Genomic DNA, 19,734 nt, shown 5'->3' with positions numbered 1-19,734 from the left:
AAGTTGTCACAGGCAGCAGGTCCTTTCTACTTAATCAATACAGTAACTAGCAGCTTTTAAAATCCTTAGTTTGCTGCTTCCAGATCTTTCATAGCAATTTTTTAATATCCTGTTCAGTTTACTGGGAACAGGGGACAGGATAGATTTGGTCAGAATATCTGAACTGTAAAAACTGGGAACACCAGTTTGAAATGCTGTGCGTTAGTGAAATGTGGAGTGGTAAAGAGGTCAGCTTTCAACTACTCCCATTTCCTCCATTAAAGTATGGTCAGACGCAGCCTTGCAAGTGATTTGTAGCAGGGTGGGTAAGTGTTTATCATTGTTTCCTCAACTGTGTGACACAAGCCGGTTTTGCTTCAAGTGAAAAAAGGGTACTAATAATGGAAAAGTTTCCTACAGAACACCAATGGTGTCAGTCTGATAGACAGAGCTGGCTTCTCTCTGACGTTGTTCCCACTCTCAGCCTCTGCATTCCACTATTGCGGAGGCAAATGCTTTTAGTCTCCCTAAAATTTGTCTCTGGGGCCATACAGTTTGCTTTGTATACTATTCCTAATCAACTTCTGTATGAGTGGGGCAGATGAAGGGGTACCAGTGCCTTCATGGAGCACTTCTTCATGCTGTTCTTTCACAGCCAGCATTGCTGCAGGGCCAAAGGACAACTGGTGATTCCACAGTTTGGGGGTGGGGAAGGCAGAAAGGATATTGCAGTGGGTTTAGAGTAAAACATTTGGATTCTTCTGTCTGAAATGAGCTTTTAGTCTTCTACTTGGCTGTAGTGAAGGGGTTTTTTTACAGTTCTTTTAACTGTCTTCTTGCATTCAAACAAATGCTAATTGCAAACTCATACGGTGCCTCAGTGCTATGCAGTTCTCCTTACCCCTCCCCAGTGCCAGTTGCAGTTGCAGGTTGTGTTTAATCCCTTTGGCTTGGGTGGGACTGTTTCTGCCAGAGTTAAAGATATCCTCATTTTCTCTCCTTCCCTCCTGCACCACCTTCTTTGACTCCACCATGAGCCAATTTTTTTCTCTACTGAAGAATTTTACAAGGTTCCCTTCAGAGCATGCCAATGCTACTTCCCTGCATTGTGCTGGTAAGAGCTGTTTCCTTCCGGGCAATAAGGGACAAGCTCACATCCCAAACGCCAGGCTCCCACATGACAGTACAGTACAAAGATCATAGATAGAGATCAGTCAGATGCTAATAAATAAGAGTAGGTTTTCCAGAATCGGCAGTTAAAGACATAAAGGTTTCCAGCTGCTTTGTAATCCCTCACTGAAAAACAGCCAGAAAACTCCCAAAAAGGGGCAGCCAGAAATTCTCTTTAGCATGGGGAAAGCCCTTCTGGCAGAGAGTTGATACAAGCCACTGCCAGCCATGGCATCTTGTGCCACAGTGATTTGAAACACCTTTGACAGCCCTTCCAACACCAGTATCTCCTGTTGGACAGGTACTTCTGCAAGATGAGCTAAGGCCATGTACTCCTGTATACCGCTGTCTTCCTGCCTGTGTTCAAGCCTTCAAGCACCCCTAATCATGCTATCCCAGACTAACGTGCTTGTGTATGTCAAAGTCTTGAGATTATCCTATTCCTGCCAGCTTTCATACACGATGGAAACAGTTAAGTGCAAATAGCTGGAAAGCCTCCACATATAAACAAGCTTTCCATCAAAGAGACTTTTACAGTTCATTCCAAAGAGGCTGAACCGTAAGAAAATAAAAAAGAATCATTATTTCCTACTGCTCAAAAAGTTTAAAGCTTTGGATTTTTTCATTATTATTTTTTTTTTAATAGAATCTACTTCTCAGACTTAAAAGGTGCTTTCAACAAACCTGTCTGTCAAGGTAAATACCTTTCAGACCTCAGTCCTCAGTCTCACCAACATCTAGCCTTTTTCAACATGTCTTTCAATTCCAAAGAACTATTGGAAACTCTTGACTCTTAGCTATTTACATACAGAGCAAGCTGTTCATTTACATAATGTGCTCTTGGAGTGTAAGCTCAGTCCTTTGTAAAGCAGATTGTTCAAGAAGTAACGTATCCTGTTTTTCACACATATAGTAGCTATTTTGGAAAAATATAAGAAATCTTGAGGTTAAAAGCTATACGAAGAAATCATTTAAAGGTAGAATAAGTCTGAATCTCTTTTATGGCAGGACGACTTTGCATTGATAAAGGATGTAAAGGGATATTAAAACACTTAAATTATAATTTACTATCATTAGAGGTAATTCTAAGCTGCCAATATAAATAGTATAAAAAGGTGAAATGCAAATAAGAATCAGACTCAATGCACTACTTTGAAGTGTTTGCAATTTCCCTTTTTAGTGTTGATTTTCCCTTTGGCAAGAGCTTCCTATAGGTAATTTTCATAGCATTTTTAATGCCATCATGCTCCTTCTTGCCTCTTGTTGGAATAGTTATAAAAATATGTCAAAGTCATTGGGCCACAAAAGATTAATGGACTTGCAAGAAACTCACTCAACTAGATTTTCAAATGACTTTCTTGTTCACGTGCGGTAATGGTTCCAGCTGTGAGCAAGATGTGGTCAAGAAGTACAGCTGTTGGTTATTCTTTGAGAGGATAAATCTGTTTTAATTCAGTATCACGTACCCTACATTTTCAAAAAGACATATGGGATTTCGTCACACCTCCATCTCAGATTCTCATCTGAACTGCTGCTATTTAGTTACATAATAGCTGGTTTTCTTCATCCTCTCATTGTACACAAACCCCAAGATCAATCACCTGCTGGCAAGGGAACTATCTTAGCAGGGAAATAGGACAGCACTGCAAAGGGAGCCCACCAAATGCTTTTCATCCTTCCCTCCTCTCTTCTTTCCTTCCTTCCCTAAGAGTTGCAAAGCTATAGTTCAAGGACAAAGAAACGAACAGATTGCCTGTAGTGTACTGTGAGCTACTGTCTCAGCCTCCCAGGACATTTATTAGAAGCACTGAACTATTCTGTCTTCTGCTGGGTTAGACCCATTGTCCATACAGCTAATGAACTTATCCTGATGCTACAAGTGTCTGTTATAAATTGGCTCACAGTTTTGGTTTTTTTTAATGGGTCCCTGGGAAGAGCACTGGAAGAGACATAAGAATAGGCAGTAATAGATGACATGTTTAAGGAGCCCATAAAATGAAAGTGCTCTGAAATAAATGCCTTGCTTTTGATTTCCAGTGCCATTGCTGTGATTGTTTAAGGAACATATTAACATGATCACTTTTGAGAAAACAATAGGGACCTCGCAAGAAGTAGCTGATGAAGAACATGTTGCAGGCCAAATCCTGCTCAGTTTCAAGGGGTTCTCATTAACTTCTACTTGGAAAATAAGTTCATTTTTGTGCTACACAGCAGCAAAGCCAGGGAACAGTCATGGCCAAAGCATATCAAGTTTAGGCATTTTGCCAGTTTCCTGGACCATATATTTAAAATGAAAGTGTAAGAAATACTTTATTAGATGATGCTGTGAAATTTAGCCCTGCTTTGAAGCTCTCATTCTAGTCACAGTGCTCAGAGATTGCTTCAGACCATGAAGAAGGTGGCTTTTGTCACTCCTTGCGTGTTAGAATTAACAACTAAATTCTGGATATTTTCCTCATAGATTTCAGCGCCCATTTCTCTTTGAAGCATTCAAAGCACCCTTAGCAGTATTCAAGGGAAGAAGGCGTTGTTTGCACCACATGGAGCTTTTCCTTTGATCAGTATTGAACTACACAGTATATCACCTAGTTCTCAGGCTATGAAACTGGGAACAGAACATTGCAATTCTCCTTCTCTAGCTTCTTCACCCTTACTTCTTCTGTGTCCTCTGCTATTTACTTTTATTCAGGGTTGAACAATCCCAGTCCTTTCAACCTCTTTCCACCATGTGCTCATTTATGCTGTCTTACATCTTCAGATGGATGTGATCTATCCACCATTGTTCTGCTTTCTTGTGGTCTGAATACCACACAGGCTATCACAAGCTTCAAATGATATAATCCTTTGGGATTAATAAGATTAATTTTGTTTTAGGTTCTCTAAGGCCTTTTTTATGGTTCTGTTTCATGACTCTGATGACAAAACCATGCAGTATAGCTCTCCCTAGGCTTCCTTGACAAGGAAAGGAAATTTTTCAAAAAATTAAAACCCTTTAATTCATTTCAATGTTATTCATTTTAAAAAAAAACTCCCCTTGATTTTCAGATGTCCCCTTTCAGGGAAGATCGCTTTGATCATGGCCCCATTGTCTAGGAAAAAAAAAAAAAAAAACCATACTGAAACAAGAAACATAATGGATTGCCTTTTTGTACCCATGTGTGCACAGGCTGAGTTCTGCTTCTTCAACATTTTGAGCTCAAAGAGGCATTACTCACCGTGATCTGCCTCTTTCCTAGAAAAGGTTGAGGTCCGCCAGGAAACATGTTTTCTCCACATTAAATTCCTGTGACAGACAGTATCTGTTTAATTCATTTGTTCCCAGTTAGGATGCCACATCTGTGTCAATGTCAGGTAGACCCCTCCGGAGGCCAACAGGATGCCGGGGAGTTGGGTTGGAATGGGGCAGATGAAAGGTGAGGGCAAGGAACAAGGCACAGGGATTGCAGAGATGCTGCAGCACAGCCAAGGCAGAGGAGAACAGTAGGAGTTGCAATGCACTCAGACCTCTCTGATGACAGAACAACATTGTGGGGGGGCAAGAGCAGAGAGGGCACAGTGGCTGAAATGCAGAAATCCTCTGGATTTGGGTTGAGTGAAAAACACGTCTCAGAGCAAGGATTCACTGAACAAGGACACAGCGGGCAGGGAGGAAATGACAGATAAACTGCTTTTATATCTGTTATGTATTGACCTACTCACTTGAGGTTTTCTCTTAGTTCATAAAATATACTAATTCAAGTTTACCTCCTATTAAAATCTGGGAAGTGAGTTCAAAAGTCTTTCCAGTCTTCCCTGGACTGCTTTTTTATGTGGAGCTCTTTGACTCATCAGACTGGAAAAGATCCACCTCAAAAGTGTGCCCAGTACGCCTCCCATACTTCTCTATATTTTCCCACTATAAACAAAATACATTATAGGAGTTACATGATCTTTATCTGGGTTTTTTGTTTGTTTGGTTGGTTGGTTGGTTTGGTTTGTGTTTTTTTTTCTTTGTTGTTTCTGTTTTGGTAATGGGAAAGACAGCAGAACAGAATTCTTCCCCTAGACCTGACAGTGGTGAGAGAAAGGTTTTTCTTAGTTCGTACTTGCACAAAGCATCTCATTAAAGTAAATCTAAGTTTTTTCCTTTAATAAGGCATGAGTCACGCCTGAGAAAAGACTTCAGGATTTGGTCACATTGCTGTGGGAGAGGTATTACTCTTCTGGGAACTGGCATTGCTCAGGGTGAGGTAAAAGTTCATACCAACCTGGTAGAAGCCAAAAGCCGAAAAGATTTCAAGAAGAAATGTAAAGAATATTCTGCCTTTGTATAATCTTTCCATAGTAGTTCCAAGTTGTGTTGAGTAAAATAAGCTACAATCTATTAAACCTTTGGGCAGAATTGAAGAGAAGCTGAAAACAAGATATGATCTCATCCTGACCATAATACCATATTTCCCTTGTTTTACGTGGAACTTGTTTTGAAGCTTATTTTGAGTCCATATGGCAATCAGCCACATTTGTCCCTTTTCTGTCTCAAGTTGTCCATTTCAGTGCTGCCATCTTGTGGGCCAGCTCGTCTGGAAGATGCTGCAGTGCTGCTCCTGTCTGATGCCAGCAGCTTGGCATTTCACCAGAAATCCTTTCCTGCCGATGGCATTTCACTAGTGTTCCTGAGTTTTCTTATTTTTATCTAAATCTTACCATGGTTTGTTGTACAGTGTTATGGTACAGTTACAGTAGAAATGCACGTTAACAACCAGCAAGTGTGTCTGATAAATAAGTCACAGTTTTCTCTTGGAGTCATATATGTTAGAACAGAGCTGTCAGGTAATGTGGGGAAATCAATCTAACAAAATAAATGAATCAATAAATAAATAAAATCACAAAATAAGATTCATAAAGAGACAAAAAACTGGCACATCGTTTATTAGAAATGGCCCTCCTTTTTCCTAGCAGAACTACTTTTGCTATGTCTTCTCAGACTTTCAAGTGGGAATGGCTCTCTTTGTGGTTAAATGAATGCATTTGGTTTTGAAATGCAAACTCTGAATAATGAAATTAATAATCATATTTATTTCCACCCTCCTTTTCTATCTTTTCCTGCAGAACTGCCACTATACAACTTCAACTGTGGCTTTGGCTGGGGATCCCACAAGACTTTGTGCCAATGGGAACATGACAACCAGGTGGATTTGAAGTGGGCAATTCTGACCAGCAAAACTGGGCCAATTCAAGACCACACAGGTAATCTTGAGTTCATGATTTAGCCATTTTACATGAGAAGAAGTTGTTCTGTTTAATACCAACATGCCTTCCAAAACCAGAAGAGTCTGAGTTATACCTAAAATAAATATTGTAGGAAAGATAAACCTAGGCAACCTGAACCGTTGTGTGTAGATGCAAATGACCATAATTATCTCTTTCTTTGGGGAATAAAGATCATTTATTGTCAGGAACTGAAGATACACGCTCCTCCTGACTGTCCTTTCAATAACTGCCATCTAGATAAATAATCAGACATTCTGCAGATGTCATTTACCAAATGATATGGTCATGAGCAAACCCCACACTATTCCTATTTGTGATTACAGAAACTGATCACTGTGGAAGGGTATTGGGAGTGAAACTTCTCACAAGAGCTTGTTTCCATGCCCTCCTGTTCTCCAATGGGAGTTGGAGACTGCAGCCATCCCTTTGTGCACACAGTTTTTCCAGAATTATTACCCTGGGAAATTGATTAGTTTGGTTTGTAGTACCTAACTCATGGCTCTGCATAATTAGGCAATAAATATGCTGCTGGCTAACAGAGAAGGGAGTGCATTGTTTGACCTGCATGGCCTCTCACTTCAGTGTTCTCCCTTGCATACGTGCAGATTAATCAAATGTGTTAGGGATGAATACCCTTTCCCACTTCTGCAACCCCTTTGCTTAATGAGAATGACAAGGAAATTAGACAAAATTGGACTTTTTAAATTCTGAGACACTTTCAATTGAATCTTAAGACAAGTACAGTAGTTTCTGAAAAAAAACTTATAATACTTTGACTATAAATGGCATTGTACAAATAAATGGCATCAAATTAACTAAATGCAGTTAGCTGAAGTGAAGTCTGTAATGGTGGAAAAATTGATGTAAAGTAAAGTGAAATGGCTCAGTAGGATCTGACATTGAAAGGAGGTTAAAAGCTACGTTAGCCAGACTCTGACAAAATCTAAAAGGCATGCATAAGTAAAGCTCTAATTAAGACAATGAAGACAGAGTTCCTGACCCAGCACTACAGTAATATTCTGGAAATGAGAGCTATCTGCACTTTGCCACCAAGGATTATAGAGAGACTGAACCTGTCTTCAATCAAGAGATGAAGAAATGATATTCTTCAAATGAGATTTTGTTGTTTCCTCCGGGTCTTGCTATTGCAGAAGACTTACTCATTCCATTAGCTGTAGTTTCTGTAAGTCTTCCAGGCAGCTCATTTTGCTCCTTGCTACGCTCACTTCCAATATTTTCCAAATTATTCCTTCAATTCCAAGGGTAACTTCATCTGCCACATTTGCCATAGGGGTGCAGTGGGTGTGAACACAGACCACAAGCAGTATGAATGGCACTGCCATCAAAAATGTGCACTTCAGTGTGCCTGTTACTCAACAAAGCACCTGGTATGCTGGGAAAACTGCAGTGAGCAGTTCCCAGCTGTACTTATATAAAACTGAAGAAACTCCATAGAAGTGATCTTCAACAGCAATTGCTTTAAGACAGCAGGATACTCTGTACGCCACTTCAAATTATTCATGTTACGATTAAATCTGACCAGAGTTAGGTCTTCCAAATGAGATGCCATCCTAATGCTTAGATTATTTTCCTTTTTTCCTTCCTTTGGGGCTCTCTGTCACCATTCTTTGGTGGGAGAGATTTGCATTTACATTGTGATGTCCTCTGTACAGGAGTAAAGTTGGAAAAAGCCTGTCAGCAAAAATACTCCCTCTGAAGAAGCTGGACAACGTGCTACTGCACTAAAATAGGGAAAAAAATATATTTTTGGCAATTTAACATCAACTTCCCCTACAAAATTCTTTCAAAGATCAGATACTCCCATGTATATTGGCATGGGTAATTCTGACTACTCACAGAAAAATCCATGTCAAAATAAGTATTTCTCTTTCTCTTTTAGTAGGTTCCAATGACCAAGTTTAACCCACTTGTTTTGTTCCTGGTTAATCTTTTACTACCCTGAACTTCACTGGTGCAAGCCCACACCATCCCAAGGCAGCATATCTCAATTATGTGGTATTTCAGCTGAAACTCAAGAATATCGTATATAATCAAAGACCAATGTTGAAAATGCTTCACCCTTCTAAAACATCTTTTGCCTCTTTTTTTTGTTTGTTTTAACTTTTCTTTAGCTAAAGCACTGGTATAAATATATGCTTATTTCAGCAGATCACCAGCACTTTGCTTCAGTCAGTATCTTACCTAGTGTTCTGTTGTTAGCAAACTAATCATGTTCCCACATGCTTCCCTGCCCAATTAAGCAAGTGATTTTCAAAACTAAGGGTATCTAGTGTTCAGATTTCTTATATAAAATCCATGTACAAACCCATTCTGCCGTAATTAGTCATCTGGGAAGTGTCTCATAAACATTCAGAGCCCAATATGCTATTGCCCAAATCAAGGGGATTAACTCTGGCACCATATATGGCTCAATTTATGCACCTCATTTCAGTTTCTCATCTCTGACCATGGCTGCTCAAAGATATTTTATTCTCCACTACTCTTCCCATCCTAGCCCTGCCTTCTCAAGCTCAGCCTAAACAGACATTAAAAGCAGCTCTTTACACGATTAGTATGGAGTAGGTCCAGGGGTCTTTAGCTGGACCTACTGTGTGAGGTCTGCCCTCAGAAACTGCACACTGACTGACAAAGTGTTCATCACTCCAGACATGCCCTTGCCTCCATTCCTGAGCAAAAGGAAAAAAATTCTGAGTGCTATATGGCACACACTTGTCATGGAGCATCTTGGTGAGCAGCAGAAATACACTCCCTCTGGGCACACTTCACTCTCAGCTGTGAGACTTGGGGCAGAATGCAAAGTGACCAGGACTGGCAGAGCTGAGATTTCTTAGTTGAACAAAGGAAACAACATCTGGTCACTATTCCTAATGCAGTCCTTTTGTCACAGCAGGAGATGGCAACTTCATCTACTCTCAAGCTGACGAAAGCCAGAAAGGCAAAGTTGCCCGGCTGTTGAGCCCCGTCATTTACTCACAGAACTCAGCACACTGCATGACTTTCTGGTACCACATGTCTGGCCCACATGTTGGCACTCTGAAGATCAAGCTGCGCTACCAGAAGCCAGACGAATATGACCAGGTGCTGCTGACCCTGAACGGGCACCAGGCAGACTGCTGGAAGGAGGGCCGCGTTCTTCTGCACAAGTCTGTGAAACACTACCAGGTGAGCCTTGCTGGTCATGCCTTATATGCCCTAGCAGAAAATGTCACTGGAGGATTTGTGTAAACAGTATTATACCTACAGATGAGTTGCTGTTGCTGTGACAGTAATAATAGTGGCATATTTCATACTATCGCAGATGACAGTGATACAAGCAATTTGTTATAGAAGGCCAAATAAATGCATTAGAAATCACTTCTCAGCTGTCAAAAACTGCATCCTTGCCACAGTTTTGCTGCTGACGTAAAATGTTTCTGTGAAGTTTTGACATTATATGAATTCACATTTGTGCATATAAGTTCGTGAAGGCATATAGCGCTGATTGACAGGCCACATTCAAAGTGTGCATAATGTGGCATCGTGACAACTGGAGAAGTGTGTTAACAGCTAATTAAGATTTCCTGAATGCTTCAATTGTGTGTTAACAAGAAAACAGTGTGAAAATTATCTTATTTTTCCAGGTGGTTATAGAGGGAGAAATTGGAAAAGGAAATGGAGGAATTGCTGTGGATGATATTAATATTGACAATCACATATCTCAAGAGGATTGCCAAAGTAAGTATGCATAGCATGATTGTATAGAGATCTCATCCAGTACCTTTATTTACTTAGATTTATTTAGATAGCTGTTTGTTTGTTTTTTTTTCTTAGTGAAAAGGATACGTAATTATTGACTATATTGGAAGCTTAGCACTGAAAACACCCTGATCTGGTCCATACTCTAATTGGTAGGCTGGCCTCAATACTGCAGTGATGCAGTCTTCTGGATCAGAACTGGCATCCCCCTGACAGGTCATAACACATTCACATCCTCATATCTCTCCTTATATTTTTTATTGCTGTACTCTTACTATTTTTCTGCTTTTCATAATGCTCTTGTCTACCTTAATTAATCCTTAAAATTCTTCACTCATTTTAGATCACTTATCCTAGGATTTTTAAGCACTTTATCAAACCAACATCAGATACCCAAGTATGGTTCAGTGACCGCAGCTCTGTCCTTTTCTGCCCTGCAGCAGAGTTTGCTATTACTCATTTACCATAGTTATCAGTTCCCCAGACGGGTGTCACTGAGTAGTACTGGATCATGGTCTGTTTTGCTTCTGAGCCAGGCTGTTCTTGAGCCCTATTTCAGTCGTTTTATTTCTGGCCAGTCTGGAATTACTCCAGTCACAGCCAATCATATGTGCATTGCATACTGCACGTAATTTGGCAGCAGAACCTCCAGATAAACACAAGCAACTAAATCCCGTCCTTCATGATAGAGACTGAGGTATGACTTTTACATAAGAGATAAAATAGAACAGAGAACCTTCAGCATCAGAAATGTAAACTTACACCACTTGAGTTGGCAGCACAACGGAGAACAATGATAGAGGCTGTTCTCACCCTTTGTGGCTAACAGCCATTTGTGGATAACATGACAGGCTTCAACTACATGGTAATTTCATAGCTGAATAAGACTGAAACAGTCTCTTCATTGTACAGTCCGTCTCCTCGATTCATCCTGCGGCACAAGTAAACGTTACTGGGGAACAGAGTCAGTGCACACTGCCTGGTCCCCCTGCAGTATCTTCAGTGCCAAGCAAGATGCTGGGACCACAGTGATGGCACCGATCTGACTGAAATGAGAGAGGAAAGTAACTTATTTCCTACCTCCTCATTTCTGATATACAAACTGAAATCTCAAGCAAGAAATAAAGACAAATGGAGCTTCTATTTGAACCATCATAACAGATGTAATAACAATACTAATAATCACGTAAACTGTCCAACAGGAAAGGAGGAACAAAAATTCAACCCCAAACAGTATGACTCCAATAGGTGTTTGTATATTTCCTCCTTTCAGATATACAAACCGAATGGTGAGCAGAAATTTTGGCCCATGTGAGCTAAAGCTCATTCAGCAGACCAAACACAAATGGTCTCGCTGCAGTTCTTGTGATTCACTGTGCCTTCAGTGATGAAGTGTTGTGGAATTGGGCTCCAAAACTGTAAATACAATGAATGAGATGCTAATTTATCACACTGATTTCTCTTTTGTAGGCATGGAAAACCCCTGCTGATAACTCTAAAACTGTGCCAGGATTGGGTGGGGAGAAGTTTTTAAATCTTCCTTTTTTCTCCATTAATTTTCAGAGCCCGTCATAATGAACAGTTATGTCAAGCTGACATAATGATGCTCTGACACAGAAAAATCTGCTATACCATTATTGTCAGCATGATAGTCAATCAGTGTTTGTAACCCTAATAATCAATGTCAATTCTCTTTGCTTCATTAGAATCAACTGATGTGGAGAACAGAATAGATGAAGAAGATCCAGAAAGTAATCAAACAGGTAAAAATTATGCTATTGTTACAAGGAAATGAATTACAATGTGTATTTTCATGTCAATTTGTGTATTCTATTTCCTTATTTATGAATTGCATATGGCACTAAGGTTTTTTTGTTGTTGTTTATCTAGAGCAGACACTTAGAAGATTGACATTTATACTAAGGATTTCATAGTTTTATTCTTCTATGCCTTACAATCTTGTGGATTTTCTGTCCTATATAAAGACTTGAAAAATTCAAATTTTGTTTATGTATGTTTGTTACATTGTATACATATTATGCACACACACACTATAGATCCCTAATATTTTTTTATCCAGAAGGCATACCCACAGATGAAGAAAAAGCTATCACTGTATTTTATGTCTCATGCAGTGTCTAGGTAATTAGGCTCAAAACTCTTCAGGCTAATCATTTCTCAGACCTTGCAGAAAATGTCGTTTTATAACCAGTCTACCAAAGCATTATCGTTTTCAATGATGATAGCTGTAAATGGATCATTAAATGGATCATAATTGTCATATTGTCCTCATAATGAAATACATTCGCATTTTTCAAGCAAAGAGCTTCTTTTTTCTTTTTTTTGTTACAGTCAACAAGATTGTCACTGGGTTTAGTGAAAGTGGAGTTCATGCAGAAGTACTCCTTTGCTTTGCTTGCAACAATTAGCAAGTTTCATAAGCTTAGCATATCTCCTTAATAAATTGAGTTTAGGGAAAACATTGTGATATCCAATGAATATTTTACATTAGGAAGCAGAGTGCTCTCCTGTGTCAGTTCTGTCACTATCCCCATTTAAAGGTCCATTCCTGAAGCCAGTGAAGCAGAGACAGACTCAGACTGGCTAAAGATTCCTGATTGATGTTTAAGACTGTAAAGATTCACACTGAGCTATGAAATATTTAATTAACATTTTGGAGCTAAATACTGCAGACAAGAAAAATATAACCAAAAGATCTGGTTATTCATTCCCAAGACTCCCACATAAGTCAAGGCAGAATCGGACTCCTGCTACCATGCAACAGAATTGATTACTGGAGAGCAGTATGAAGAATTCAGCAGCTATTTGAGCCCCATTATAGTTTTCAGTCACTTATGACTACTTCTAAGAAGCTAGGTTTTCAAACTACATAGCAGTTTATGCCAAAAGCTTGATATCCTTTCTCCAAATTTCTATCTCATCAAACTAAACTCTAACCGGAATCAGTTCTGAACATTTTGCAACTCTTACTCTATTTTAGGGTTTACTCCTTCATACCATACAGATGAGGACTACGATGACATCTCCAGGAAACCAGGCAACGTTCTGAAGACGCTAGACCCAATCCTTATTACCATCATAGCCATGAGTGCACTTGGGGTGCTTTTAGGAGCCATTTGTGGAGTTGTCCTGTACTGTGCCTGTTGGCACAATGGGATGTCAGAGAGGAACTTGTCTGCACTGGAGAATTACAATTTTGAGCTGGTCGATGGTGTAAAACTGAAGAAAGATAAACTAAACACACAGAATTCTTACTCGGAAGCATGAAGGTATAAAGCAACTTGAGAAGTTTCAGAGAATCGGGATGGAAGGACATAGCTCGGTCGTGCTGGGGAACTGTTGATCATCTTTTACTGTACAGGCTGAAAAGTGCATTGATGACACTGAGCCAAGCTTTTCTCAGGAGCTTCAACGAGTGTGTAACCGATAAACATGGACAACAATCTGTGTTAACAATCTGAATCATGTACAGTCTGCTTTTTTCTGTTGGTTTTATTTGAAATAATCAAATGCTGGTGTTGAGACCAAGTATGATTGACTTCTAGGTCATTTTGTCTTTCTTTCTCTCCCTCTCTTTTGTTTTCTGTTAATGGGTAATTTTCTTTTTACTGTGCAAAATCCAAGATGCTGTCACAAAATGTATTCAGTGGGGTCCTTTGGATGGACATGCTGTCTGTAGCTCAGTGCCCAGAAATTATTGGAGTAACAGCAATTTAGTGGACTCCTGCACCTGTATTTGTGTATAATTGCTCGTGTTGTGCATAGGCAAAGAAGGGTTAGGATGTTTTTGAAAGTACTGCTGCATCAGTACCAATATAGTGTGTCAGCTCTGTTTACAAAGCAATACAGTCAAATTTTATTGATGTTTTTCAGTGTTGTACTAAATTTTGTGCTTGTGACTCCATAAAAGAGTATGTGCCATCATCAGACACAACTGGTAACCAAGTATACTGCCTAAAATCTAAACAAAAAAGTCCTTGGCACTGGCTAGTGTATGTCCTCTCAAGTGCCTTTTTGTTTGTACTGCTTCTCATTGTGTTAACATTGACTACAGCTCTGCTTCTCTCCAATTATGCCCTTGTCTTTAATCATATTCTGATGGCTCACTGAAAAAAAAGTATATTTTAGTGTAAGAGAGCCTCGGCAAGGCAAGGGCTAATCAACTTTGACCACCTGGCTCAATGGTTCGGCTTTCTGTATTTCACCTTCACATCTCTTGACCCTTTTGTATAAAGCTGCAATATCCCCTTTTATTGTTCTTTCATATAGAATGTATTTTCAAATGTAAAGTCTCTCTACCTTTCTCTTCTTGCTCTCTCTCTTTCTCTCTCTGAGTAGATTGCATAAACATTTGCCATTGCCAAGGAAAGAAAACTGCAGCTTTAACTTGCTGGTAATGGCAAAAGATTTTATTAGAGTTTGTGTTAAAAAATAAGGGAAAATTCTTAACTTTACCCTCCAAAGTCGAACTTTGGGTTTCTTCTTAACGGCATAAAGTGACAGTATCTTTTTTCCTGAAGTCATGAAACGTATTTTATCCTAAATGACATACCTGTTAATTACACTAGGGAAATGAATTCCTGGCTGAAAAGATTGCCTTTAAAATGAGAAACTTTCCTCCTCCTGTCCGTACCTGAACCAGAGTTCTCTTCTCTCAGTAAACCTTCATTTTCATGCAAATCAATGCTAATTGGGCTTTCACATGAGTTCAGGGGGCAGATTAAAATCCCACAGTGTATATGGGAGATGTCCTTGCTGTTCTGTAATATCCCATTGGCATTTCCTACCATGAGGTCTCTGTTTGACCAAATGTACAGATAGCAATAGATTTGGTGAGCAAGGCTAATTTAAATTGTCAGGACAACGTACTCAACAATTACATGCCAGTTTTTAATATTTCAGGACAAGTGGGTTGAAAAAATAATATCCAGCAGTTGATACAGCTGGTCTGACAAGGTAAAAATAAATAAAATGTTGCTGTGCTCAGAGGAGCTGTCTGCAGTGATCAGGATGCAGCCCAGTCAGAGCTGAGGTGTTTCAACCCATGCAGACCTGGAGAAAGGACCATTCTGGAAAGAGTTGAACTCCTGTTCTTCCTCACTGGATTTGCTCTGTAGAGCCAGGGAAGAGTCTGTGATTTTCAGAATTAGTCTTTTCTGAAACTAGTATTGTAGGTAAGCAGGGAAATATCCTGCTCAGGATTAGGACTATGAAAGGGATAATTCAGACCTGAATTGCAACAAAATCCACCCTTGCTTACCAGCTAAATGTTTTAAAGCATGTCATGTAGCCAGTACTAATCACAAAACAAGAAATCCACCAATTTAGAAATTGAAAAAGAGGGAGGGAGGCTGAAGGTAAAAAAAATATGAGTTATGTAGCTGAAAATATTGTAGACGAAGACTCAGTAGAAAAGTGAGGAGTATGGTTTCTACTTCAAAGGACTCCTGAAAGCAGAGACTATAGTGACTATTGAAACACACACTTCAGGTCATCACACCTTTGGCTAAAGAGGAAGAGCTACCTCCCCAGGCTCTGGGCCTCAGGCCATCCAGAAGAGGAGGCAGAGCACCTGTGACTTAAAAGTTAAGCCCAAAAGTTAGACCATGAAATGGCCCGAGTGGCAGGCTCACTTGGACAGAGGCAGAAGTTTTATTTACTTCCAACAGCGTAAGCTGCCCATCATGGTATTGCAGCAGCTAGTTAATTAACCCAAAGAAAAAAAAGGATCACTCTAAATTATTTTCGGGACACCACCATGCAATTTGGTTGTTTTAGAATCTGCCCTCCTCATTTCAAAACACATCCACTAGCATGACTGAGAGTTACGTTTGAATATTGCCTTGAAGAGAAAATCCCAGAGCGGAGCCCAGGCCCAAAACTTTTGGAAATATTCCCATGGATTTCAGTGGATTCTGGACCAGCTCTTGGTCTTGGTCTGTTTGAACAGTAAAGCTGATGGTTGTTTGTGTGCTGTTTTTTCCTTTATTCTCTTAACGTATTGAGAATGGTAAACATAAAAAAGAATGGTATCTCCTTTGTAGTCTTCAGACTTTACTATGATAATGAGGATTTAGCACTGAAGATTTGATTTCTCTGAAGGTAATAAAATGAAAGTTGCCCTTCAAATAAGGAAAAATGATACTGCAACTTTACATTGAAAAGTATCTTGCACTGATAAATATATTTAAAAAAAATATATGTTTATAAAGTTATTAATTTGTAAAGGCAGTGTTACAAAATGTTCAGTTTATATTGTTTTAGATTGTTTCATAATTTTTAAAGTGTAAAATAACATATTTTTTTCTTTATTGAAAAACTATAAAAATCTTCTGTAGTAAAATGATTTCATTTTACTGGTATATTATTGCTTCATGTTTTGTAACATCATAAAATTTTGTGCAAATTTTTTTTACAGAAATTTTTATTTTCTATGACAATATGACACTTGTAAATTGTTGTTTCAAAATTAACAGCGAAGCCTTAACTTTAAATGACATTTGTATTCTCAGACACTGAGTAGCATAAGAAGAATCACATAGAACTGAACTGTAACTTAAATTTCCAAACTATGACTACTACATTCCAAAGAAACAGTTGAATTAAACATTTTCATAAAATATCCCCTACCTGATGTATTTTATTATACCAAATGCATTTGTTTTATTAAATGTCTTTTTTTTTTCTTTAGAATCTTGCAGCAAGCACAACATTTTAATCATGGTTAAATTTGTTTCAAGACAGATGGTTAGAATAAATGTTAGGGCATATCTTGCTAGTTTTAGGAGCTTCCTAAACTTAACCTTCTAGTCTGATCCAGTTGTCTCAATTATCCGTATACGCAGTGGACAGACAGACACCTTGGTAGGAAAGCTCATTGTTTAGAATGGTTTTAACACCATGGTTTTAGTGCTGAGCACTCTGCTAATTAAAGTTTGTCAAACCCTTCCTTTATTTGCACATAGAAACAGTGCATGTACTGTCGCTGTGTCATTAGGTTGAGTGCTCACAGACACGTGGTTTACTTCATCTTCTTTACTGTTCCTGGGAGAAATTCTGCACTGTGTTTTTGATGATTGTGGCATTTGAAAAGAAAGTACAAAGTCTTCCTCGGGATAGCAGCATTTAGGGTACCTGTGTAAAATAAGGAGAAGCTACAGCAGAGTTTCTGAGCAAAACTACGCTTTGTGGTCACAGTGGAGGTTGCTCAAAGGATAGCTGTGAGAGTTATTGTCCATATAATCACTAAACCCAAATTCCATAGGAATGTACTTCATCACTTCCCGTTTTGCTCTCTGATACTCAGCCACAGGGCATCTTGAGGGAATATAAATGGCACTTAAATTAATTAGTGAAAAAATGAATCTATAAAGTCAATCCATCAGGAGGCTGAGAAGAGATAAGTATTTCAAGCTAAAAATTGTCTTTCTTTCTTTTAGGAGAGATGGATTAGTCTAGAAGCTAATACTTACTTAGCACTAAACCTTCTGTTTTCCACACTGAACAGGCTTCATGAAGGAAAAACAGAAATAGCGCAGTGAGTTCTGGTAGTCAAACCCACCTGTGCAAAACTGAAGCTTACATTTCAGAACATAACTTGTACACTTGAATGAAAATGATGAGCAGGCTGGAAAAACAGATGGGTCAGCTGAAGAAAAACAATGCCAGGAGCACAAAACTGAGGCTCCGGTGGACCCTGAAGTCACCAACTGCAAAAATGACCATAAGTGGGTAGAAACAAGTAAATACTTACAATTTTACCAATCAAACATACCAGTCTTAAACCAGCAGCCATGTAGCTGCAGTGCTGAACACACTCTCTTTTCCTTCACTTTCAACAGGACGGAAAGTAGAGTTACACAGCAGATGCACAGTAGAGGCAGGGGAGCCTGGTTGGCACATGGTTGGGTTGGGCCTGCTGGCATCCAGGACAATTAGCAGGACCTGTCCATTCAGACCTATCTGAGGGTGCAGAGCTCCCACCCCTGTGGAACACCCGGCCCACAGTCCTCCAAAACTACTATTATAGTTTTAAAATTGATTCCTGTATGTTTTGTCTTATGTGCAATGAGTATATTTCTAATTCACATCTCCTCATTTGCTTTTGCAAAGTCAAATGGCAAAACTCCTCTTGATTTGCAGATCACTGGTAAATTTGTTTGTATGGCGGATGTTGATCCCAGAAGTAATTCCCTTCCCATTCCTTAATTATCCTATCCTTTGCAATGTATCATGCCTAACAGCAAATTGGTTCAAGTAACATTAATTTATTAGAATTTCAATTTCTTTTTTTCTACCATTTTGTGCATCAAGTCACCCATTACCACAATTTTATCTACAAGTGTTTGTTGAATTATAACAAAGTGTATCTTATTTTTTTTTTTTTTGCCATGGGATACTTTGTACTGTTTATTTGCCCATTAGTCCCTCTGTAGACCCTAATTGTTTTTCTACAGTAGGTCAGTTCCCTACATACACTTCTATTCTCATAGTAACACATAATCAAACTCTAATCTTATCACCACATTGGTGCCCCAATGTTTATGGCTGAAAATCTCATTAAAAAATCTTCTGGCATTTTTCACGGATGAATGGATTGTTATCATGTGTTCAAACCTAATTTCACCTTCAATAATCATATTCTCCTATTTAAATTTACATTGTTTTTATTCATCTCAGACATTTAATTCATGTCTCTGTCACTGTGCAGCATCACTGTGCAGCATCATTGTGATTGGCTACAGGCATCTACACTTCCATCATGAGTGAGGTGAATCCTATTGAAACAGGAATTACTCCTTACTGGAGTCAGAGAGAGAGATGGGGTGGTGATATCACAGGGAGAAAGCAAGGAGGAGATTTGCAGGTGTTGTCATAATGCAGACTGAAGGTTTTAATGACAAGAGGCTGGAGGATGAAGGTCTTGCCTGAGGGAGCAACAAAGGGAATTATCAACATGCTCCTGTGTTCGGTCCAGGACTCCTCTGTTTTTCCCTTGAAAAACAAACAAACAAAACAAAAAAAAATACAATTCTCAAAAAAAGTGTCTGCTTCACAGAAATCTCTCAAGAAGTCACCATGCACCATGCACCACTCACCTCACGCACAGAGGAAGGGAATGGAACCAACACAGCTCTTAGCTGAACGTAAATGGTGAACTTACACACTCAGAGAGGCAAAGTGGGTACAGATGTGTCTTTGGAGACCCTGTTAGTATCTCAGGACAATAAGATATGCATTCTTCATGTATCATTTTCATCTGAGCACCTTTTGTCTCTTTCCTCAAGTTGCTTGATACCATTTGCTTCATAAATAAACTGCTCTGATGGTATATTTTATGGTTTCTTAATATGTATTTTTAAGTGTATTTTGCTTTCCTCCCTGCCCAAATATGTATTTCTAAGGCATGAATAGCATAAAATAGTTCTGCTCAATGCCATGCATACTCTGTGTCAGAAGAAAGGAGAAGACTCCACCTGTTCTCACCCCTCCTTTCCACATCTCTGCCAGGGCTGTGCACTCTATGTCAGGGGCCCAGACAGGACATCTTTAATAAGT

At 39.1% G+C, this 19,734-nt stretch overlaps 1 protein-coding gene across 1 annotated transcript in view; it reads left to right on the top strand.

Annotated features, from left to right (window-relative positions):
* The window catches only part of NRP1 (neuropilin 1), a 105,413-nt gene extending 91,832 nt beyond the window's left edge, over positions 1-13,581 (top strand). The window contains 6 exon segments of the mRNA XM_072329170.1: positions 6,238-6,375; positions 9,311-9,582; positions 10,041-10,134; positions 11,862-11,918; positions 13,157-13,408; positions 13,411-13,581. Coding sequence (XP_072185271.1) covers positions 6,238-6,375; positions 9,311-9,582; positions 10,041-10,134; positions 11,862-11,918; positions 13,157-13,408; positions 13,411-13,451 — 854 coding nt within the window. The 3' untranslated portion in view covers positions 13,452-13,581.
* The last annotated feature ends 6,153 nt before the right edge of the window (positions 13,582-19,734 follow it).

The sequence above is a fragment of the Excalfactoria chinensis genome, chromosome 2 (assembly GCF_039878825.1).
Source record: "Excalfactoria chinensis isolate bCotChi1 chromosome 2, bCotChi1.hap2, whole genome shotgun sequence".
Lineage (NCBI taxonomy): Eukaryota > Metazoa > Chordata > Aves > Galliformes > Phasianidae > Excalfactoria > Excalfactoria chinensis.
The sequence above is the reverse complement of the archived record's forward strand: the minus strand, read 5'-3'. Positions and strand labels throughout refer to the sequence as shown.